The sequence below is a fragment of the Miniopterus natalensis genome, chromosome 17, assembly GCF_054644295.1.
Source record: "Miniopterus natalensis isolate mMinNat1 chromosome 17, mMinNat1.hap1, whole genome shotgun sequence".
In the NCBI taxonomy this organism is placed as follows: Eukaryota; Metazoa; Chordata; class Mammalia; order Chiroptera; family Miniopteridae; genus Miniopterus; species Miniopterus natalensis.
In genome coordinates, this window is record NC_142097.1 from 11,106,079 (window position 1) to 11,130,323 (window position 24,245).

Here is a 24,245-nt window from a genome sequence, read left to right on the forward strand (position 1 = left end):
GCTGGGCGCAGACTCAACAGTTGACCTAAGGGGTAGGCAAGGCCTTGGAAGGCAGATGTGGACCTGAGGGGCCAGTCTGGGCTGCGGGGTAGGAGTGGGAGCCCCGCCCGGGAGTGGGAGCCCCGCCCGGGGGAAGGGCCAGGTCTGAGTGTGTGGCTTCGCCTGAGGGGGCTAAGGCGACCCCCGGCAGTCAGACGGGGGCGTGGCCAGGCCTTCCGGAGCTGCCAAGCCTGAGGACAAAATTGGGAGTCTGAGGACCGGATGTGGGCCCCCCGGTTGAGGGCCCAAGCCTGAGGGGGCAGTCTGGGCCCTGTGGGGCCAGGTTGGGTTCCGAGGGGTGTCCTGGGCCTGAGGCGGCGGCCCGGGCCTGCCGGGCCTGCCGAACTTGAGGGGCCGGGCAGGGACAGAGAGCCTGGGATGGCCGTGCCGCCGCTGACCGCACTTGGCCCCAGCACCTGAGGCAGCTGCGCGGCGAATTCTAGAACGCTGGGCCGGGCGGGGACGGCGAGCGCCGCGGGACTGGCCAGAGGGAGGAGCCGACAGGCACCGCGAGCCTGGGGGCGGGGCCTTGCCGCACCACCTCCTGGGCGGGGCTCGGCGAGCGGCCCCGCCCCCTGAGCGCGCCTCCGCCGCGGAACGTGCGCCGGGCGGGAGCCTGGGTCCGCGAAAGGGTCTTCCCTTGCTTTTCTGGGCTCCTCAGGCACCGATAACCCTCCCGAGTCCCGGCGTCTAGCTCGCCCTTCTGCGTCCGCAACTTAGTTCCCCTGTCCAGGCCCGGTGGGCCCCACAGTCCCGAGGGCATTGCCCCTTTAACAGTAGCCGAGTCGCTCCCGGGCCCTTCTCGGGGCGGCGCGCGCCCGCCCGCCCGCTCGCGTGCGCGCGCCCGTAGGTTCCCCGCCCCTCGCTCCCGCCCCAGCTCGCGCTGCCCGGGCGGGCGCCGGCCGCTGGCGCCGCTACTGCTGCCGCCCGCGGGGCGTGAGTCGGCCGCCCGCCGCCCCGGGACCCGGCGAGGGGCGGGGGCAGCCCTGAACCGGCCCCAGATCTCCCCCGCTCTGGTCTCACGGTTCCCGGAAAGTTTGTCTCTCTGCACTGTGCCGAGCCGCTCCGGGAGCCCTGCCGCAACGAAGTGAGAGCTGGGGGAGGGGGGCGAGGGAGGGGACGCCCGCGGAGGAATGTGTCGGGTTAGGGGCGGGGAGCCGGGGTCCGCGTTTGCACGACCCGGCAGGGATCCGTTGGCCGCGGGAGCTGGGATCATGTGCTATTTGTCCCGCGGAGGCGCAGAGAGGTGCCAGGCCCCGGGCAGCCGTCGGGAGGACAGGGTCCGCACGGCCTCCCTGAAAGGCCGGGACCGGGGCCTGTGTGGGAACTGCCGGGCGGGCAGGGTCCAGGTGGCCCTAGGCCCGGGTTCGGGTGCGTCGGCCCCTCCCCTGCCGCGGCTCCTCCCTGTACCACATTGCTCCTTTATGCTGCTCCGGCTGACCTACCTGTCCCCTAGTCCTTTACCCCGGTGTCTCCCAGCCTTGCCACCCCGTTCCCTGCCCCATTGGCCTCAACGGCGTCACCATTGAGTGTCCCCAGCAGTGTAGTCAGGGTCTGGGGGTCAGGGCTGTTCTTCCTGAGAAAGCCTCCAATTTCAGCTACTCCCTTCCTGTCCTGGGACAGACCAGCCCTCTCACTCCGCGCCCCCACTTCCAAGGCTGGTGAGGTGAGACCCAACCAACGTGACGGGTTTGGGTCCTTCAGGGCCTCAGAAGGGGCCCCAGCATCCCGGATCTCTCTTCTCAACTCTCCACCCTGTCTCCGTGGGCGTAGGCTGCTCAGCCTCTCCTCCCAGGGTGTGGGCACCCGATCACCCACATTCCTGGGCTCCAGCCTGGCTCCTTCCCCAGGGCAGTGGACGCCATAGCATTAGCCTCAGGCAGGGAATGGGACCTGCCTGCTTCCTTTCCCTTCTCTCCCTTTTCAGGGAGACAGATCCCAGTGTTACCCTCCCCTCCCCATAAAGACCCAGGTATTCTGGCTTCCTCCACGGAGGAGCCCTGGCCGGGATGGATGCAGGATGACCCCGCCCTCCCCTGCCTATTGTCCTGGATCCTGAGGAGGAAGTGCTGGGGGCTGGGCAAGGGGTTTGGGGCCACAGGCAGGCCCTGTGGATCCCAGTCCTTGGCTGTATCTCCAGCCATTGGACTTTGCCTGTTGGCAATCCCTGCCTCTGTGTGGAGGTTGTGGGCCCTGGGTGGGAGCTGGTTTTTACTTCTCCCTGGCTGACCCCGTGTGGGAATTTTAGGGTAGATTTTATGTTTGGGATTTTCTCTCTTGTTTCTCTTCTGGGCTCCCAGTTTGTGCTTTTCCCCTGGAGTTCTCCTCCCTTTCTGTTCTCTCATTTCTGTGTTTGTTGGCCTCGGTGTCTCTCCTTCCTTTTCCTCCCATTATTTCCTTCATGGCATGACCTTAATTTTACTTTCTCTCTTGTGTCTCTTGTTTTCTTGGTGTCTGTGACTTTCTGCCCCCCCTTTTCCCCTTTCCTGCCACCCTCAGTGTCTCTGCCCATGAGTCCCTTTCTCAGAATTGCCCTCTGTCCAGCCTCTCTATCTGACGTTCGGTAAGCTTGTGAGTGGCGAGGAATAAAAATATCACCATCCCTGCCCTTGGATTCACATTGCATTCGGCCACTCCAGAGGGACATCATTCTTACTTTTCCTGACATTATCCCCCACCTCTTGTCCTCTAATCATGCAACCCCAAACATATCTCTGGAGCCACAGGTGCCTCCTAACCACTCTTCCCCCACAACCAGGGTTTCCCCCACAGCCTCAGCTGGCGTGGCCAGGCCCCAAGTGTAGGATGGGGCTCCTCCTACGAGGGCCGGTGGCAGCCAGAACTGATACAGCCCCCGTGGTCTGGGGCCAGGACGACAGGTAACTTTGCGACCTGGGATATGGCTAGGAACACCTTTGGGAGTCCCTGAGGAGAGTGACATTTGGGAGGAAGGCCAGGGAAATAGGAACTGGGTTCTTGAGGGGTTGGGTTGCTTGGAGGGGGAGTGGAAAGACTGGTTCCTTAGAGAAACTGTGAGGCAATATTTGGGTCCCCCCAGCAGCTCTAACCACCTCTTGTGTCTCTGTCCTCCAGCTGAGGAGGGTGAAAGTATCTGAAGTCATGACTGGTGCCTCGGTGAAAGTGGCAGTGAGGGTTCGACCCTTCAATGCCCGTGAGACTAGCCAGGATGCCAAGTGTGTGGTCAGCATGCAGGGCAGCACCACCTGTGAGTGAATCCCAGGGGCCTGGCTGGGCACAGGCAGGGTGGGCCAGGCTCACCACGCAGGCTAGTCCTGCTAGGCCGAACCCGGAGTAGGGCTGTGCCCAGCACAGAGCAGGTGCTAGTTGTAAGGGTGGGGGTTGGGGCAGGCTGGCCTTTCCATGCTCCTAGTCCCTGGGAGGGGGAATGCTGGCCTGGAGCCCTCCATTGCCCAATCCAAGGAGGCAGTCTGGTGGGGGCGGGTCCTAGGAAGCCAAAATTAGCTTTGGTGCGGGAGGGGGTGGGGAGTATTAAAGGGGAGAGATGAACTAGTACAGAGGAGGGGAGTAGTAGGATGCCTGGATTCTGGGGATTGTGGGCAGTGGACAGAGGTTGGGAGTACCTGACCTTGGTCTTCCTTTGCCCTCTCCTGTCCCCTCAGCCATCATCAATCCCAAACAGAGCAAGGATGGCCCCAAAAGTTTCACCTTCGACTACTCCTACTGGTCACACACTTCGGTGAGGTGGTTGGGCTGGGGGAGAGCTAAGCAATGAGGGATAGGGGATTTAGATCCTGGGGAGGGAGCATTGCAAGGAAATACCACCTCTGGGGGATGGGTTGGGATTGGGGTGGGTAGGACACTTAGATTGTGACTGGGACCAGGATGAGGGAGGCAGAATCCCGTGGGATCATTAGGACCGGCAGGAGATTGATAAGACCCCCAGGGATGGTTAGGACTATAATGGGGGTGGGGAAGCACACAGGACCTCTGGGCAATTATTGGCGACGGGGCAAGCCTCCAGGGACCTAGACACTAATGACAAAGCCATCTAGGGCTCTTGTTGTCTTTCTCTACTCCCTTCCCACCTAGGCTGAGGACCCCCAGTTTGCATCTCAGCAACAGGTATATCGGGACATTGGAGAAGAGATGCTGCTCCACGCCTTTGAAGGCTACAACGTGTGCATCTTTGCCTATGGGCAGACCGGGGCTGGGAAATCCTACACCATGATGGGGCGGCAGGAGCCAGGGCAGCAGGGCATTGTGCCCCAGGTACATGCTGGGACCTGGCAGGGCTACAAGGGCAGGAGCATCTTCAGGTGTCCCTAGGGGGTCTAAGGATTATAGAGCAGAGAACTGGCTGTCTGAGGCCCTTAGTGACAGGGATTGTGATGGGGGGGCAGGGGTTGGCTGCAACCTGGACATCCAGGACCCCCACTGGAAGCAACAAGGCTCAGTAAGGAGAGCCAAAACTGTGACATCGGAAGCCCTGGTTTGAACCCTAGTTCTGCCACTTACCACTTACTTACCTTGTTTCATAATCACTTGTGAGTGTACTTTCCCTGTAAATTGGTATACTGTAGTTAAGGTGGTGACTATAGAAAAAGCCAGTTGAGGATAACTGAGAGTTGGTCATAATTCTCCCTGGCTGTGCAGTGTAGTGGCCTTACACACAGGCTCTGGAGTTAGGATGCCTGGGTTTGCTTCCTGGCTCACCAAATACTAGCTTGTGACCCTGGGCAAGTGTGAACCTCTTTGAGGTTGCTTTCCCATCTGTAAAACAGGAATGACCCCTCCTTCAGGGCTGAGTTAGGATTCAACAGGGCCTGGACTGGTGCTGGGTGCCGCAGGTGCACCATGGACAGCAGCTTTTCTGTGTCCTCTCCAGCTCTGCGAGGACCTCTTCTCTCGTGTTAGTAAGAACCAGAGCGCTGAGCTCTCCTATTCTGTGGAGGTAAACCCGGGTCTAGGTGGGCGGTGGGGAGGGGGCATGGTGTTCCTTGATGGTGGGGGGGAGACTGGAGTGGTTAAGACCAAAGGGCAGTCTCTGGAGTCAGACAGCCTGGGATTCATTGTCCTGCCAGTTACTAACTGTGGCTTTGAGCAAGTAATTTCATCTCTTGCTGCTGAGTATGTTCATCTGTGAAATGATAAAGGTGGGATCCCCGTCCTAGGGTTGTTGGGTGGGTCATTGAGCATACGCAAAGTGCTTAGCACCACGCCTGGTGCCTAGTTTATGCTCAGTGTACATTAGCTGAAATCACCTGGTTCATATTCAGTGGAATGTAGGGTAAGTTTCATAGTATTTTGTTGGCTTGTTACTTCTTTTCTTTTTTATTGAATTTATTGGGGTAACATAAAGTTACATAGGCTTCAGGTGTATGATTCTATAATATATCATCTGTATGTTGTATTGAGTGTTCACCACCCCAAGTCAAGTCTCCTTCCATCACCGTATATCTCCCTTATACCCTCTTCTGCCTCCCCTCCCTTTCTCTCTGGTAGTCACTGTACTGTTACTTGTTTTCTTCTCCTACTCAGGTGAGCTATATGGAGATCTATTGTGAGCGGGTACGAGACCTTTTGAACCCCAAGAGCCGGGGCTCTCTGCGGGTCCGGGAGCACCCCATCCTGGGCCCTTACGTGCAGGACTTGTCTAAATTGGCTGTGACCTCCTATGCAGACATTGCCGACCTCATGGACTGTGGAAATAAGGCGAGGTGAGGTGGGCCAGTGGAGTGGAGGAAAAGGGAACCAGGCTTAGGAAGGTGAGAGGTGGGACCCAGTGACCACTCCCTTCCCCCCCAGGACTGTGGCTGCCACCAACATGAATGAGACCAGCAGCCGTTCCCATGCCGTCTTCACCATTGTCTTCACCCAGCGCTGCCATGACCAGCTCACTGGACTGGACTCAGAGAAGGTGGGACCCCCCCCCCATTCCTTCCTAGTTACAGGGACAGTGATGTCGTGAAGTGGCCTTGTGTCTTCCTCCCTGCCCATGCTGGGCTTGAGTGCCTTCTCCAGGCTTCTATAGTCCTCTGTCCATCCCGTCAGATCAGTGTGGTACAATCTCCTATTTGCTTGTTTGTCCTTCTTACTAAACTTTTCAGGGAAGGGCTTGGAGCCCATCGTCCCTTGTTCTGACACACAGTGGGCATGTAAATATCTGCAAATGAATAAATGAACCAATAGATGAGTAACCAGCCCCTTACTCTAGCCTTAATAAGTTTCATTTTCTCCTGCCCCCTTCCTTCGTCCCCTCCTGCTTTCTCCTCCCTTGCCAATGGCCCAATTCCCTTGCTGGGTGTTCTGCTGATTTGCCACCCTCCTGACCTGGTCACCTCCTACCTTTTTCCTCTGACCCAGGTTAGTAAGATCAGTTTGGTGGACCTTGCTGGGAGTGAGCGGGCTGATTCCTCAGGAGCCCGGGGCATGCGCCTGAAGGTGAGGAGGCTTAGGAGGGACAGACAGGGGCAGTGTTGGGGGCCTTGTGCAGTCGTCTCTCATCCTAACCTGGGACTCTGGCTGCGGGGAGGGGAAGGGAAAGTGGATCAGAGTGGGAGAGTAGGGCCTCATTCCCCACGTTCCTTATCCCTTTCCAGGAAGGTGCCAACATCAATAAGTCTCTGACTACTCTAGGGAAGGTGATCTCTGCCCTTGCAGATATGGTAAGATCTGGGGGTGGGAAGAGAAGGCACTCCGGGTAAAGGGACACAGGATGGCCTACCCTGACCCCTTTCCCCTTTCTATCCCCCAGCAATCAAAGAAGCGGAAGTCGGATTTTATCCCTTACAGGGACTCTGTGCTCACCTGGCTGCTCAAGGAGAATTTGGGTGAGGGGCTCCTACTCTCTCTTTACTGACCCTGCCTCCATTCTACTAACCTCCTTTGATATATCTGACAAAATCTCCTTGCCACCTTGAGAATCCCAGATCTTCCACTTGTCCCATTGACCCTCCCCTGACCTTTGAAGATGTCCTGTTGCTGAGATCAGGCCACACCCTCCTGCCAAGCCAAGAGCCTCTCTAACCTGGCCACCCATGATGCCCTCTGATCCACACCCGCAGCTGGCTTCATCCTCCCGCTGATCTCTCAGATGTCTGATGTCTCCTTGACCTCACCCCTGCTCCCTCTAACTACCAGATTTTATGGCTAGCTCCACAACTCTTAGCATCACCCTACCTTGGACAGTGCCCCTGCCAGACCCCTGCCTGGGCACTGAGGCCCCCCTGACCCAGTATGACTTTTCTTAGGACCCAGCCCAGCTTAAGCCTTTCACTCCTCTCCATGCACAGGTGGGAACTCACGCACAGCAATGATTGCAGCCCTAAGCCCCGCAGACATCAATTACGAAGAGACTCTCAGCACCCTCAGGTGGGACTCTGGTGGGTGGGACAGCATATGAAAAGTGCCAGGAGAGCTCAGAGGCTGGTTGTTCAGGACCCTGCCCATGAGACAGAGTTGACCCTCAACCATGCCCCAATATTTTAAAACCTGGGAGGGAGAGAGGGAAATAGGCAGCAGGCAAAGGTCATCTGGGTCTGGGCCTCACCAATCCCGATCCTCCCTCCTCACCCAGGTATGCTGACCGCACCAAGCAGATCCGCTGCAATGCCATCATCAATGAGGACCCAAATGCCCGGCTGATCCGAGAGTTGCAGGAGGAGGTGGCTCGGCTACGTGAACTGCTGATGGCTCAGGGGCTCTCAGCCTCTGCTCTGGGAGGTAGGGCTCCAGGGGAGGGGCAGCTCGGGGATGCCCCTTGGTTTGCCTCATCTCTCCTCATTTGCCTTTGCCCAGTCCTGGGGCCAGGGAGGGACCACTGACCACAAAGCCCTTCATGCCCTCAGTGACGTGGATACAGATATGGAGCGGGGACTTATCATGTCTTGACAGAAGTTCTTGTGAAACTTCAAGGGTCTAGTTGACTATAAGCTTAACAACACGCAACAGTGGAATGGTTTCTAAAATTTAATGCTTAGCCTCACTGACACAAAATGGTGTCCGTTGTAGAGGCTGTAGAACTGTATTGACTTCATCAGGTGTGGATTCCGCGTTCAGTATTTGGGTCTATCCCACTGAGGACAGTCAGGGTGCTGAGGGGCACAGTGGGGGAAATAAGAGTGTTGTTCTTGGGAAGAGAAGGATAAGGTAGACATGATGTTCACCTTCCCACATTTAAAGGGTAGTCTTGCAAAAGGAGAAGCAGTGTGGTCTCTCTTATCTCAGAGGGCAGAACTAGGAACAATAGGCACATATAATGGAGGCAGATTTTATTTTGTTATTTATTTATTTATTTTTTAAAATATGTCTTTATAGATTTCCGAGAGAGGAAGGGAGGGTGAGAGAGAGAGAGAGAGAGAGAGAGGGAAACATCAATGATGAGAGAGTCATTGATCAGCTGCCTCCTGCACACCCCCTGCTGGGGTTCAAGCCCGAAGCCCGGGCATGTGCCCTGACTGGGAATCAAACCTCGATCTCCTGGATCCTAGGTCAATGCTCAACCGCTGAGCCACGCCCGGCCAGGCACAGAGGCAGATTTTAGCTCAACATAGCTAATAACTTTCTGATAGTACAAGTCATCCAACAATGGGAGGAACTCATTGCCTTGTTCAGTAATGAGCTCTCCACCCCTAGAGGGGAGCAAGCAGAGACTGAGTACCCATTTGTTAAGGCTGCAGTAGGAAGGCTTCTTGTTTGGTGGAGGTTGACCAGATGTCTTCTGAAGTCCTTAAAGACTGGTCCTCTTAGAGGCCTTCTTTATGTTTTCAATCAGCTACATCTTCCCTTAGCCTCCTTCTTTGACTTGTTTCTCTCTCCCAGGACTGAAGGTGGATGAGGGGAGTCCTGGAGGTGCTCTGCCAGCTATAGCGTCTCCCCCTTCCCCAGCTTCACCCTCATCTCCCCCTGCACACAATGGGGAACTGGAACCACCATTCTCCCCCAACACTGAGCCCCAGATTGGGCCTGAGGAGGCCATGGAGAGGCTGCAGGTGGGAAGCTGGAGCTGGCCAGGGCTGGGGGCTGATGGGAGTGTAGTTCTCCAAAGCCAGAGTCGAAGAGGAAGAAGGAATCCCAGGACTGGTGTGGCCCTGTGGTAGGTGCTTGTCCCAGGTTGTGCTGATCCCTGTCTGCCTCGTGCCCCCAGGAAACAGAGAAGATCATAGCTGAGCTGAATGAAACCTGGGAGGAGAAACTACGCAAGACTGAAGCCCTGAGGATGGAGAGGTGAGAGGGGAGGGGGCACAGCTGGAGCCCTAGAAGGAGTGGGGGTGGGAAGGGAAGGCCAGGCTCTGTAGGGGAGGTGTTTGTGGGTCGCAATGGTAAGGTGAGCTTGTGTCTCTCGGTCTGCAGAGAAGCATTGCTGGCTGAGATGGGGGTGGCTGTCCGGGAGGACGGAGGAACCGTGGGTGTCTTCTCTCCGAAGAAGGTGAGTGAGTGCTGGGTGAAGGGGCCTAGGGAGGCTTAGGTGACCCTGAATGCTTTGAGGAGAGGGTTGGGGTGGGAGGGCGGTAAGTTCTAACCCTGATCTCTGAGGTGTCTGAGTTGTCCCCCATCATCTTTGTCCCCACTCCTGCCACCTCCTCTCTATGTTGTCTGGCCACCCCTGCCTTCTCTGTCCCTCCATCTGACAGCCATAGAGGCAAGGGCTCAGTAAGTGCCTGTGGCTAGGGACTCTAGGGACCACGAAGGATGACAGGGTCCCTGCCCTTAGCGGTTTCAAGAGCTGCTTAGAATCTAGTTATTTACAAATAGCCTCACATAATGTGTGTATGTTGAGTTCATGCGTAGAATTTTCTCTGGATTTAGAAGAAACTGGTTGCAGGGGTTACCCCAGGAGAGAGGGAGAGGACCTGGGAGATTGGAGGTTGGTTGGATAGAGACTTATTCACTGTATACTCTCTTGTATCATTTGAATTCTGTACCCTATACATATGGTATATGCTCAAAAAATTAGCTAAAAAATACATTTTTTAAAAGGTAACTTGGGGAAGCAGGACTGTAAAAGGAATAGCGAGGAGTAAGCACCAAACTATAAGACATTAATTGTAGATGCAGCGAGAGGTTTAAAAGATGGATGGAAACTGGTTTCCTGGAGAAGGTGGTTTGTAACGTGGAGCCTGAAAGATGGTCAGGATTTGGGAGTAGAGAGGAGCAGGGAGAACATTAGGCTAAGCAAACACAGGGAAGTGTCAGTAATGGTGCACACCAGCACCTGTCATGTGCCTGCTCTGTAGCTGGTGCTTAGTAAGTGCATCTTTGCCTAGAGGAAGGAAGGAAGGAAGCAGGATAGGAGTGATCAGGCTCAGCTGGAGGCAGGAATGGTATTCAAAGTCTTTAACAACCAGGAGGGCATGGGACGGACCAGTCAGAATGGGTGCTAGCCGTAACCAGTCAGCACAGTTGTGTGGGCTGTGCACACTGATGAAGGGACAATATGGAGGCCAGTTGGAGTAAATCAGGAATTTCCAGTCCCACTGGAGAGCTGGCCATGTCTGTTTGGTCCATCTTAGGAAGGAAAATAGGATCAGGCCCTAAGTCAGAAACTGCTTGGTGCAGACAGGGCCACAGGGGCTGTCTAGAAGAGGTGGCGGGTTATGAGAAGAAGGCCTCTTCTGGTTTCATAAGGTCGGCCATCTGGGAAATTGAGCAAGCAGGGACCATTGAACAGGAATCTGAAAAGAGGAGAGGGGTTTGCTTTGCCTACTGCACAGTGAGGTAGAGAGAGAGCTATGGGTGGGTGATGGAGGGTAGCAGGCTGGGCTGAGGGACCTGGTCCTGGACCTGGGTGCGCACCCAGGGATTTGGGGTCCTTCTGAGGGCTGCGTCTGGGGGAGAGGGTACAGATGTCTCTCAACGTGGTTTGCAGGTACCTTGAGGTACTGGGTACTTGAGGAGCTTCCACCACAGTTGCAGGGTTGGAGGAAAGGTAGAAAGGAGTGGAGAAACTGATGAGGTGGGTGTTTCTTCCCCGGAGGGCTCTCATTGCACAGGGATGCCACCTACTGAAGCTCAGGAACCAACAGCAGGGTGAATTGTTTTCTTTTGTTTGTAATTGTTCTTGTAAAGTGATAAACACCAGAAAGAGCCTGCACATGGTGCTGAGAGGTGTGTACATTGAAAAGGAAGTCTTCTTCCTTCCCACCCTCAAGTTCCCCTTCCAGAGGCAAGCCTTCTCGTCAGGTTCTGATGTGTTCTTCTGAAGGTAGCCAGTGCACACACAAGTGTGGGTTATGTACAGTTAGACACAGGTGTGCGTGCATACATGGCCTCTTTTTGGAATAGTAGTGATTGCGTACTTTATTCAGTGGTACCTCGGTTTTCAAATGTCTCCATTGACGAACATTTTGGTTGCTGAATGCCATAAACCCAGAGGTAAACGCTTCGGTTTTCGAACACGCCTCGGAAGTCGAACATGCCCTGCGGCTTCCGCTGAGGGCAAGATCCTGAGGCCTAGCTGTTGGCTGTGGATCCCTCTGGTTTCGAATGTTTCAGAACTCGAACAGCCTTCCAGAACGGATTACATTAGAAAACCGAAGTACCACTGTACTTTACTTTTTCACATAACATTGGAATTCTCTCTGTTCTTTTTCATGGTGTCAGAAATATCCTATTGATGAAGGATGATTTATTTAGCCAGCTTCCTACTGATGGTGATTTTGTTTGTATCGCATTCTTTAATACCATAAACAATCTTACAATGGGTGGTCTTAAATAGGTCTCTTATCTGCGGAAAAATTCCTAAAGTGGAGATTTGGGGTCAGATGGTTGCTGTGTAAAATTTTGATGTTTTGCCAAAGTGCCCTCCAAAGATGATAGCCATGTTGCTTTATACTCTCAAAAGCAACATATGAGGGAGGCCATGTTTGCTCAACCTCTTCTACTTTTTGATCTTTGCCAGTCTGGTAAAATGGTGTTTGACTTTTGCATTTTCTCAAAAGTGGTGAGGATGAACATACTTTCATATGTTTAAAAGGCATGTATGTTTCAAGAGGGACAGCTGTGACACTTACAGGTGGGGAAATGGGTTTGGTGGCTCCAGCCTGGGAATGGTGGGGGTGGGGAATTTGGTCCTAGGGGAAAAGCTAGTTTGTCTTGGAGAGAGCCAAGAGCCTTAGGGAAAGTTTCCTCTTTCTGGGACCCCTATCACCAGGCCACCTTTTTTTTTTTTTTAATCCTCACCTGAGGATATTTTTTCCATTGCTCTTTAGAGAGTAGAAGGGAGAGAAAGAGAGAGAAAAACTTGGATAAGAGAGACACATTAATTGGTTGCCTCCTGCACACGCCCTAAACAGGGCCGGGGATTGAGCCTGCAACCAAAGTACATGCTCTTTGCAGGAATCAAACCCGGGACCCTTCCTTGGGCCAGTGCTCTAGCCACCGAGCAAAACCAGCCAGGGACCAGGCCTTCTTAAATAGGTGATTTTTAAACCTGGCTTGATGCTTCTTTCATGGGTGGGGGTGGAGGGCAGGACTAAACTCTGGGTCCCCTACCCCCAAGCTTATCCTGAGTGGCTCTCTGCTTATCTGCTTGACATACTAGGCTTCTAGGTAAGGTTTCATTTGAACAAAGACTTCCAGGGCTGAACAAAGATTGAAAAGCACTGCCCTAAATCATGTACCCTCTCCTGAGGGATAGATCACTTTCTGCTCCCAGAGCCCATCAGTGTTTGGCATTCCTAACACTGCAGGGTTGGGAGGGGTGTGAGAGTCCCTCGGGAGAAGAAGTGTGGTAGCAGTGGTCATTGGGGTGCCTGAGTGGAGGGGCAGACACATGGATACAGGTCATATCCACCATGGGCACAACCTTGGGATCACCATTTGGGGGACCCCAAAAATATGGGGGCCCTGACTACTGGCTGTTTTTCCCTGTACTGTGTGCTCTCATGCCTCCATGCTGTTGTTCACACTCCTCTTTTACTTGGAATGCTTTTTGTTCTGCATGTCCATGTCCTCCTTACTCGCAAAGATCAGACCCCATGCTGCCTTTCCTTGAGGTCCTCTTGAATCTCCTCTGAGCTCCTGCAGTTTTTCACTTTATTCATCTGAACACCCCCCCTCCCCCCCAGGATATGGTGGCACTCAACTCCTGGGAACATATGAGTGAATGAGTTAATGAGCTAAGGGAAAGTGTGAAAAGATCAGAAACTCTACTGTGAGGCATCCGTTTCCCACTTGTAACTTTGCCAAGTCTTATCTCCCCAAGTTGACTCTGATTTCCTTGCTGACAGGACAGCAGCGTCGGGGTTTGATTCATCTCTGTGTCCCACCTAGCACCTCACAGGGTGTTTAGAAAGTAAATCCTTGTAGAAAGGAGGCAGAGGATCTTGACTTCAGTTGGAAGATGGGAAAGTTTTGTGGAGGAAATGGCATTTGAGACAGACTGTGAGGGAAGTAGATGATTTTGACAGGTGGGGATAGGGGTGGGGCTGGGAGGGAGGCTGTTCCAGGTGAGAGAACATGGGGAGCAGCTCCCAGGGGTGGTCAGGGATGGAGGAGGTCTTTTGGAATGAGTGCTCAGCAGTCCACTGGGTGGGAACACAGAAGGGGAGAGAAGGGTCCCAGTAAGGGGTTTGGATAGGTGGGCTGGGGCCCTGATATGGATGAGGCCCAGGGATACCAGCATAAAAAGGCTTAAGTCACGTGGGCATGGGGTGCCAGCTGGAGAGGTCTGAGTAGAGAAGTGTGGCACGGCCATGGTGTGGTATGAGCAGGAAAGCTAGGATACCCCTGGAGATGGCAGGAAGTCAGACAGGTCTGCAGCAGGGTGGGGGGTGGGCCGAGGCAGCAGATGGTAGGGAGGGAGACTGGCAGTAGTGGCCTGAGGGGGGTATAGAAGGAACAAGGCTTATATACTTCCCAGAGTTACATGTCTAAGGGGGACAAAGGGGGACGCTAGACAAACAAGTCAGGACAAGGGGCTTTGGGGGAAGGGAATGGGCTGAGTTTTCAGTGTGGAGCAGCATAATGATCAGCCAGTTAGGTGGGTGGATCTGGTCAGGGAGGCCTCGACAGGGACAGCAACAGGCAGCTGCTGCAGTGACCCTGGCGCCATGTAAAGTAGGGCTGGGAATAGGCAGTGGCGGGGAAGAGTGGGAAATCTGATGGGAAAAACAGGTCTGTTTTATATACTTTTGAATTGAACTGACACTTTGTATTTTTAAATTATAATTGTAAAAGTAATCCATGCTCCTAAGAAATTGAAGCTGGAATAAAAGGTGGGAAGTACCAGGTCCCTAACCCAGTCCCCTCTTGTACTCTCCAGAAGTGTCAAGATACATTTTGAAGGAAGGGATGATGAGACTTGGGGACAGAGGGAGTACAGGGAAAGCAGAGGTGAGGGTAGACAGGTTCTAAGGTTTCTGGTCAAGGAGATGGGTGGGTTGAGGTGCCTCTGAAGAAATGGGACCTTAGGAAGGGTTGCTGACCTGGAAAGGGGTAGAAGGGTGGGTTATTTTGTAGGTTTCTTATGTGTGAGGAGAGGGTGGGTTAGGCTGTCCTGAAAGTGGTTGGAGTAAGTGGGAGTAAGGAGAGGGGAAGAATTCTTCTAGTGAGGGGAGGGAGAGCAGCCCTCAGTGCTGGAACCTGGAGGGATATCTGTTGAGGCTCCTTCCCTCCCCTGTGGTACCCCCCTGGCTGGCTCTCAGGATCCCTCCCCTGAAAACCCACTTTCCCACAGACTCCCCACCTGGTGAACCTGAATGAAGACCCCTTGATGTCGGAATGTCTGCTCTACCACATCAAAGATGGCATCACCAGGTAGCGTTTACTCAGTGGCCTGTGAGCATCCTCTCAATTTGGGGCGTGATTGCAGAGGGACGGCCACAACTAGTGACAACCTTTCCTTGTGACCTCACTAGAAACACCCCAGATGTCAGGACAGCTGACTCCACAGTTCCGCTCACTTTCTAGGCTTCCTGAGAAGTTGCTGAGCCTGGCTGCTAAGCAGCTGTCCTGCCTCATCCACCACTTTGGTTTGGCTAAGATGCCTCCTGGGACCAAGCTGACCCAGTGCTTGTGGGGATAGCTCGTGATTTACTGGAACATAAAAGTGTGTTGGAAATCTAGACACCACATTCTCAGCCCTTAGACCACCGCCATTCTTGCGGGGTGGAGGCAGTCGTGGTCCCAGGCCCATGTTGTTTATGGGCAGTGCCTATGCTGCGGGTGGCTTTACTGGCTAATGCTAACATGTATCCCTGAGGCTCGGTGCCTCTGAAGTCACCTGCTGTAGTTAGAGGAGAGGATGCCCCTTTCTGTCCCACCACAGGCATTTACTAGCTGTCCTTGGTAGGGAATGAGCCCTCGGGGTGATCAGCTCTAAGGATGGGTGGGAGACCCACGGCGGAGGGCGCCCATCCAGCTCCAGGTTCCCTTTCTACCTCTGGTGTATAACACAGTGACTAAGGACAGGGGCTTTGGAGTCAGGCAGATCTGGGTTCAAATCCCAGCCTCACCACTGCTGGGCTGTGTGACCTTGGGCAAGTTACTTTACCTTTCTGAGCCTCAGCTTCCTCATCTGTGAAGCAGAAATAATTATGTCTGGCTTATAGAGTGGATGAACTTGTATTCAGAAGGGGCTTGGTGAATATCTGCCACCTGCTTAGGAAATATTGGCCATTGCTTTCCCAGGGTCGGCCAGGTAGATGTGGACATCAAGCTGACCGGGAAGTTCATTCGGGAGCAACACTGTCTGTTCCGGAGCATCGCTCAGCCGGATGGAGAAGGTAATGGCTGAGGGAGTGAGAGTGGAATGACCAGACAAGGAGAGAGACAGGTCCCATGTTTCACGCACTGAATTGGGCACTGGGTGTGCAGGCGTGTATGAGAACATGTGTCCTCACTCTCATAGGGGCTTTGAGCTTATGGTAAGCAGTGGGGGAATATCAAGGGCCAGCTGTCTGCACCTACCCTGAGACTGCTGCAAGGGACAGTGAGAAACAGACCATTGGCATGCCAGTGGGTGAAATTTTGGTGAAGAGAGGTCTGCCTTCTTCCTTGACTTTTTATCCTAAAACAACACCCTGGTCATTTTTTATGAAAAATTGTATTTGCTCCAGTGGGCTACCTGAATTTATCTCTGGAGAACCGCTTATCTATGCAGCTATGACTGCATTGCTTTCAGGGAGTTAATTGGCCCATGTAATCCTCTGATTGAAAACTTTCAGAGATTTTTAGCCCCTGTATGGCCATAGCTGCAAAAGGTCTTAAGAGTCACAAGCCCTAAGGGTGAAGGTAGTAGCCTGTCTGACATCAACAAAACAGTACTCTTGGGGTTCAGGGTATATTTCGGGGTCACCATTTTGTTCTCGATCATTTTTTAAAAAAACAATGATTTGTGTTCAGTTAGTCCCAAGTGAAGTTGAGCTGTAGGAAATGTGCTGGGCAGGGTGGCAGATGTTACACATGAGCTATTCATCACCTTGAACTCATGCCTTGTGTCTCACAAAGCTGAAAACAGTGCCTAGTCTGATGCTTTTGAGGGCACAGGGGGATGGGGCATGCTACCTCAGCACGTTTTTAAAAATAAGAAAAGACACTATTGTGTGGCTTACAGCTCAGGTTTAAGACATGCCTGTTGGGCTTCAGTTGATTCAGGGTCAGCAGATTATTTTTATTTTTTTAAATTGAATTTATTGGGGTAACATTGATTAACAGAATTATATAGGTTTCAGGTAGTCAGTTCTACAGTACATCACCTGTATATTGTATTGACCCCAAGTCAAGTCAGGGTCAGCAGATTAATGCCATCATTCTGGTCTGGTTCAGGTCCTCAGTGGCAGCAAATGCTTCTGGCAGTGTGGGCTAAAGCTGTTGAATCAGTTCAGCCCAGGGAGTTATTGCCGAGTTCCTGTTCTGCTGTTACCTTAAGTCATGTGCTGGGGTGATACCAAAATCATCCAAGGGCCAAGGAGTGAGCCCACCCTCAGGAGCTCAGAGTGTGTTTTGAGAGATGACAGATGGTCATGAAAAACCATTGCATCAATAAAAGCGCTGATGAGCCCCATCAGTAGAGCCTCAGAGATCAGGGCCTCTAAAGATTCAGTCGATTTGGGCCTCTGTTCCTATAGCAGATTGAAGACTTGACCAAAGACTGACAGGAGATGGGTGCGAACCTAGAATAGTTATCACTGACCATCTACTTTGTGCCTTTGCTTTTTCTCATGCAGTTCTGGTGAGAGAACTGAGGCTCTCGGATTAGGGAATTTGCCCAACACCAGTATAGCTAGAAGATGGCAGAACTGGGTTTGAATATAGCATGTCAGGCTCCAGGGCTGTGCTCTGAGCTCTGCTATGGGCTGCCTTAGTATGGATTGCTGTGAACATGGAGAAGGCTGTCCTGGCAGCTGGGGCAAACTCCTCTCCTTGCCTGACCCCATTTCCCTCCGTAACACTTATCTTCCTGACTTTAGGTTACCTCCTGACTTACTCATTTGCTCTCTGTCTTACCTGCTGGAAGTGAGCTCTGTAAGAGCAAGGATTTGGGGTTTTATTTCTACTATTTCCATGACTTCCAATAGTTCCTGGAAAATAGTAAGGATGCAGTATACTTGTGGAACAGATGAATGAATTTTGGGGCATGACAGGGAGTAAGGGTGGGCGTAGACCGGTACCCATTACAGGCACACCATGCTCTCCTCTGTTGCCGCCTTTCATTGCTGTTTTGGAGAATACGGTGATGCCTTAGCTCTTTCTCTCTTTTTTCTCTTTTCTATCATTTCTTCGCCTTCAAATGTGAGGCTCCCTTCAAGCATTGGCTCAGAAACTCCTGCTTTCCCATAATCGTTTCTCGTCCTCTGTGGCCAAACTGAGCTGCTCTCTGCTTTCTTTGTATTCCCATCTCTGCCTTATCTAATTCATTCTGGGTTCTCTTACTTCTAGCATAAATAGTAACTCATTTTCACATATCACTTTATTTCGGCTTTCAACCACTCTGAGCTAACTTCTATGAGCTATAGAATGGGAAGTCTTTCATGCTCCTATTTTTTTTTTTTTTTTTAATGTGAGACCAATGCTTTTTTTTAATGTTTTTATTGATTTTGGAGAGAGAGGAAGGGAGAGAGAGAGAGAGATAGAACGTCGACATCAACATTGATCAGCTGCCTCCTGCGTGTCCCCCACTGGGGATTGAGTTCAACCTGGGTATGTGCCCTGACCGGGAATCGAAACAGGACCTCCTGGTGCATGGGTTGACGCTAAACCTCTGAGCCACACCAGCTGGGCATGATTCCATTTTATATCTCACAGAAGTTGGGTGACTTGTTCAGTGTCCCTCAGCTAAGGAGTCACAGAGCCTGTATTTTTGGGATACAGGGCTCCCTCTCTCTGACATCAAGCACTGCTCCTCAAGGACAGGAAGCTGCCGCATGCATCTTTGTGTCTCAGCAAGCAGTAGGCTTGGTGATTTGTTCAGAGGAGCACCTCGGTAAATGTTTGGGTTGGGTTGACTTTATCTTGTTCTGTGAAGACAATGATCTGTTTGTTAGCTGTGGCTTGAGAAGATTAGTCTGGTGGCGTTTTGTAGGATGCATTAGACAGAAGTGGGCTAGGAACCTGCTAGAAGAATCCAGGCCTAGCCAGGGAAAATGCTAGTTGGAAGGAATGGAATGGACACCTGGAAGGCAGAAATGACAGGGCCTGATGACCAGTTGGCTATGAGATGAAGCCCCTGAGAATTACTGGTTTGCTAAGCTGCTGTGGGCAGGATGGTGGGCGGTGAGTACAGAGCCCCTGCAGAGGCTCCTGGGAATTTTAGCTGGGGCTCTAATCCTCCTTCTGCTCTTCCTTTCCCTTGCTGCCTGCCACCAGAGGGGCCATGGCACCCCTAACAGGTACTGGGGGGTGGGACTGGGGGTGCATGTATTTTTGGGGGTAATGCAAGATGAGAGTATGACCATAAACCTCCCACCCCCAGGACCTAATTGCTTCCTTTCCTTTTTCTTTCTCCCTCAGTGGTGGTCACTCTGGAGCCTTGTGAAGGAGCTGAGACTTATGTCAATGGGAAACTGGTGACCGAGCCACTGGTGCTGAAGTCAGGTAGAGGAAGTGTTACAGAGTGAGGGTGCTGGACATGGCTGTGCACAGGAAGTGCTAGGGCAGAGCTTCCTTGGTGAATCTTAGGGCAGCACCCAGAAATAAATAGGAAGCAGCATGGGGACATGAAGAAGGAACTGGGGAGTGAAGACCAAGGAGTCAGGTTTTGGTTTCTCTTGCTGTCCTGGGAAAACAGGAAGAGGGTGCCAAACTCCTCCAGTCCCCTTTGGCTGTCAGGGACGGGGTGGCTCCTGGTGTCAGCCGGAGGAGCCTTGGCTTAGACCACCTTCAGACTTGGTGTGATGAGAGAACTGATGTCAGGGGACTGTGGACAAGACCCTGTACACCTTGGGCATGGGGATGAGTTTGCTGCTATGGGGGAGCGAGTCCACTTTCCCCTCCTCCCATCTCCAGGGAATAGGATTGTGATGGGCAAGAACCACGTTTTCCGCTTCAATCACCCGGAGCAGGCACGGCTGGAACGGGAGCGAGGGGTTCCCCCACCCCCAGGACCACCCTCTGAGCCTGTGGACTGGAACTTTGCCCAGAAGGAACTGCTGGAGCAGCAAGGGATTGACATCAAGCTGGAGATGGAGAAGAGGTGCGAAGAGAGGGTGCTCTGTGCCCCGGCCCTCTAGGCTATCCCTCCCAGGTCCCCAGGCCCTCAGCCCCAGCATCCTGTTGTCGGATACCCCATTGAGGTGGCTCCAGAATCCCACACAGCTATTCCTCACTCCCTCCATAATCCCAGGCTGCAGGATCTGGAGAATCAGTACCGGAAAGAGAAGGAAGAGGCTGATCTTCTGCTGGAGCAGCAGCGCCTGGTGAGGAGTCGGCTGGGCAGGTGGGGCATGCAGCGGCAGGAGGTGGGCTGGCGGCACAGGAGCGCTGCAGCCTGACTCTGCTTTTGGTTCACACTGTGAGCCAGAGGGGGGAGTGGGCATAGGGACGAGGGTGAGGATGGCATGTAGGGGGAGCCGGTTGTGAGAGAAATGTGACCTGGGGAGAACACTGTGTGCAGGGAACTAGAGTTCCTCCCAGGGCTTCCCAGGCTCCAGTTGATCCTGTGACACCTTTATGATTTTTACCATAGCCAAGTACCAGTTGCACTAGTATTTATTTAAGATTGTTCTTTACGTGGACTTTTAAATCTTGAACCTCATCCTGAGTGGTAACACATATGCAAGAAATCTAGACTTGCTGTAGCTGCAGCTTATACTTATTGGTCACTTTCTCTGCCAGCCACCCAAAGTGTACCTGTGAGGGAGATAGTGGTGTCATTTCTGTTGTGTGAACGAGCAGAGATTAAGCAGCTCACCCAAGGGTGCCAGTTGTGATGGGTGCTTCCGATGTTGAGACTCAAGGGCTTTGGGATGTCCTTACCCTTCTCCCTGTTTTCTCTCTCTCTGGCCCCAGTATGCCGACTCTGACAGTGGGGACGACTCTGACAAGCGCTCCTGTGAAGAGAGCTGGAGGCTCATTTCCTCTTTGCGGGAGCAGCTGCCACCCACCACAGTCCAGACCATTGTCAAGCGCTGTGGCCTGCCCAGCAGTGGCAAGCGCAGGGCCCCACGCAGGGTGTATCAGATTCCTCAGCGTCGGCGGCTGCAGGGCAAAGACCCCCGCTGGGCCACCATGGCTGATCTGAAGATGCAGGCAGTGAAGGAGATCTGCTACGAGGTGGCCCTGGCTGACTTCCGCCACGGGCGGGCTGAGATTGAGGCCCTGGCTGCCCTCAAGATGCGGGAGCTGTGTCGTACCTATGGCAAGCCGGAGGGTCCCGGGGACGCCTGGAGGGCCGTGGCCCGGGATGTCTGGGACACAGTGGGCGAGGAGGAAGGCAGCGGAGGTGGGGGTGGCGGTGGTGAGGAGGGAGCCCGCGGGGCTGAGGTGGAGGACCTCCGGGCTCACATCGACAAGCTGACCGGGATTCTGCAGGAGGTGAAGCTCCAGAACAGCAGCAAGGACCGAGAGCTGCAGGCCCTGAGGGACCGCATGCTCCGCATGGAGAGGGTCATCCCCCTGACCCAGGTACTGAGGGCCTTGGCCCGCTTTCTCCTGCCTCAGTTACTCCCTTTCAGAATCTGAATCTCCCTGTAACCTCCTTCTTCTTCTTGCTTTCAAAAATTGACTGACGTGTAGTAGACTTTTCTCAGTGTAGTTTGTGAATTATATACCTCGATCACCAGAGCACTAACTGAAATGCAGATTCCTGGGTTCTGCCTCAGACCTTCTGAGTCAGCATCTTTGGGGTTGAATCTACATTTATGATAAGTACCCCGGTGTTTCTGCGGTACAGTCAGGCTTGTGAAACACTGATGTAAAGTGCACCATTCTTAAGTTACTGCTTGATGAATGTTCACGTATGCGCATACTCATGCCCTCCTCTCTCCATGGGGACCATTTATTCTGGCAGTCGCTGTGCTGAGCACTTTTCCTGTGTTACCCCACATGATCCTCACAGTAGCCCTGTGAGTGGCAGCGTTATCACTGATCCCTGGTTTGTATGTATTCTCTCAACAAACAAATATTTGAGTGCTTGCTGTGTGCCAGGCATCGTGCTAGCCGCCTGGGCTACAGAGGTCAGAGTTGCTGCTCTGCTTTCGCTCATCTGCCGGGGGACAGCAGGCGGCCAGCCACAGCGGCTCGTGGTCGCCGGAGGCTGGCTGCTCCACACGCAGCTTCTTCCTCTCGCATTCTCCACTCCTGCCACTCCAGCTTCCTTGCTGTTCCTTGAACTTGGGCATACTCCTGCCTCAGGGCCTCTGCACCTGCTGTTCTCTCCAGCTAGATGCCTTTCCTGCTGAAAGTCTCGCAGCTTGCCCCTCACTTCCTTCAGGTGTTTCCTACAACGACAACTTCTCAGTGAGTCCCTTTCTGGCGATTCACTGAAGCTAGCTGACCCTGGCCTCCCATCCTCCTTCCTTGTTCTGGTCTTCTCCAGCTCAATATGTATAATTTATATAAAATATATAAGGTTTATGTACTCCTATATAATGAGAATAATATATACATCATTTAAATATCATTTAAATATTATTTAAATCTATATACTTATATTTAACTTTTTATTGAAGTATGGTACTGTACATACTATATATTTTTCTTATTCACTTATCAATGGTCTCACTCTACTAAAATGTTGGCAAGTATTTTTCTTCCCTTTTTGTTGACTGTCATATCCCCAGGGCACATCATTTACTCAGCACTATTTGCTGAGCGCCCACTATGTATCAGGCACTGTTCTAAAACCTTTACATAGCTTAATTTATTTAATTCTTAGAACAACCTTATGCAGTAGCTGCTATTATTGTTGACCTTGTCTCACCCATGAAGAGACTGAACACAGAGAGTTCACAAACCAAAGTTCCAGAGCACACAGCTGTGCAGTGGCATACCAGGATTCAGCTCAGACCGCCTGGCTCCCGGGCCTGTGCTCCTCAACCACTATTCTAGCTCCCTTATCTCTGAACCCCTCTGGCCGCTGCAGGGCCTTCTGACTTCTCCCAAGTCCGCTGTGCTCAGGAGACTCAGCTCTTCTCACACTCCTTGTCTCTCCCCTCCCCTCCCAGGATCACGAGGATGAGAGTGAAGAAGCCAGTGAGGCCACCTGGGCCATGCCCCCAGGGTCAGAGGTGGTACAGGACGAAGTCCCCAGTGACCACGTGCCCTCAGCCCGGTCTACTTCACCACCCCTGTCAAGCTGGGAGCGGGTGTCACGGCTCATGGAGGAGGACCCTGCCTTTCGTCGTGGCCGCCTTCGCTGGCTCAAGCAGGAGCAGCTGCGGCTGCAAGGACTGCAGGGCTCTGGGGGCCGGGGTGGGGGACTACGCAGGCCCCCAGCCCGCTTTGTGCCCCCTCACGACTGTAAGCTGCGATTCCCCTTCAAGAGCAACCCCCAGCACCGGGAGTCCTGGCCAGGGATGGGCAGCGGGGAAGCCCCAGCTCCACCCCAACCCCCTGAGGAGGTTACTCCCCCACTGGCCACCCCTGCCCCTGCCCCTGCCCGCAGGCCCCCAAGTCCCCGAAGGTCCCACCGTCCCCGCAGGAACTCCCTGGATGGAGGGGGCCGATCTCGGGGAGGAGGTTCTGGGCAGCCTGAACCCCAGCACTTCCAGCCTAAAAAGCACAATTATTATCCCCAGCAGCCCCAACCATACCCAGCCCAACGGCCCCCAGGGCCCCGCTACCCCCCTTACACTACTCCCCCGAGAATGAGACGGCAGCGCTCAGCCCCTGACCTCAAGGAGAGTGGGGCAGCTGTGTGAGTCCCACATCCTGGGCAGAGAGGGCCTGGCTGGGGCCCCTTGCTGGGAGGAGAGAAGATGCCTGAGATGCTGCTTCCCCAGAAGCCCTGGGGCAGGGAGGCCCTAGAGATGAGAGAGAAGGTTCGAGTAGGTGCTAGATGACTTGGGAGTGATGGGTGAGTGAGGGGCTGGAGGCTGAAGGAAGGAAGAGGGCACGGAGTTGCCAGGAGCAAACCAAAGTGAAGGAAGAGCGATGGGAAGCTGCCTGGGGCCGCCCCTTGCAGAGGGGAGTCCCACAAACGCTGCTATGGGTGGGGTGGGGGCTGGGATGCTGTGTAGCCAGTGTTTGACTTTCTTTTCAAGTGGGGGCAACAGGGAGAGAACATAGAGTGAGGCAAGTTCTCTTCCCCAGCCCTTGTCTGTCTGTCTGTGGTGGTTTCTGTTTCCAGGGAGGTGTGGCCAGATCATAAGTCATTCCCCTCCCCTTCCAGTCCTCCTGCTATAAATGGAGGACCTGTCTGGTTTCTGGTTTGGCTGGGGTCACATGAGGATGTGGGACCCTTCAATAAAGGATAGCAAACAGAGGGAGCTTGTGGCTGCTAGTTGTTTGGTTTTGGTGTCTCATGGAGGGGTAGAATATATAAGTAAGATGCACAGATCTTAAGTGAGCGGCTCTGAATTTTTACATATGTATGATCCCGTGTAGTCACCACCCAGATCAAGATGTAAGAACATGTCCACCTTGGTTTCTTGAACTTTCAGCATCAGGTCTCCCTTCAGAGTGCATGACCCATTTATTTCCTTCAATTTTGCTTACCTGGTGTCCATCTCTGCCCCCAACACCGCTGTCATTGTCAAAGGAAAAGAGGGAGGGATGAGAGGGGAGGTAGAGGGAACACACAGGTCAACACCTAGCTGGCTGTTCCTACCAGGCAATGGAGGGGC

General features: G+C 53.3%; 1 protein-coding gene across 2 annotated transcripts; it reads left to right on the forward strand.

Annotated features, from left to right (window-relative positions):
* The first annotated feature begins 981 nt into the window (after positions 1-981).
* KIF1C (kinesin family member 1C) lies at positions 982-23,888 on the forward strand. 2 transcript variants are annotated; one of them, XM_087825933.1, is made up of 23 exons: positions 982-1,126; positions 2,798-2,918; positions 3,133-3,265; positions 3,681-3,757; positions 4,111-4,290; positions 4,907-4,972; positions 5,560-5,738; positions 5,827-5,938; positions 6,385-6,462; positions 6,621-6,686; positions 6,776-6,851; positions 7,314-7,392; positions 7,598-7,743; positions 8,842-9,011; positions 9,167-9,246; positions 9,373-9,448; positions 14,699-14,778; positions 15,652-15,746; positions 18,973-19,056; positions 19,468-19,654; positions 19,805-19,877; positions 20,470-21,084; positions 22,626-23,888. In XM_087825933.1, exons 3-23 carry the CDS (start codon positions 3,160-3,162, stop codon positions 23,319-23,321), a joined length of 3,321 nt encoding a protein of 1,106 aa, XP_087682059.1. In that variant the 5' UTR covers positions 982-1,126; positions 2,798-2,918; positions 3,133-3,159; the 3' UTR covers positions 23,322-23,888. The 2 variants fall into 2 exon arrangements, with proteins under 2 accessions (XP_087682059.1, XP_087682060.1); XM_087825934.1 differs by lacking the exon at positions 2,798-2,918.
* Positions 23,889-24,245: the final 357 nt, after the last annotated feature.

What these genes read in the sequence shown, in the direction of transcription:
- KIF1C (XM_087825933.1), top strand. Translation starts at nt 3,160, where the DNA reads ATGACTGGTGCCTCGGTGAAAGTGGCAGTGAGGGTTCGACCCTTCAAT. An exon ending in GCTGCTCAAGGAGAATTTGG is followed by an intron (nt 6,852 to 7,313) that starts GTGAGGGGCTCC and finishes CTCCATGCACAG; the next exon opens with GTGGGAACTCACGCACAGCA. An exon ending in GTGTCTTCTCTCCGAAGAAG is followed by an intron (nt 9,449 to 14,698) that starts GTGAGTGAGTGC and finishes ACTTTCCCACAG; the next exon opens with ACTCCCCACCTGGTGAACCT.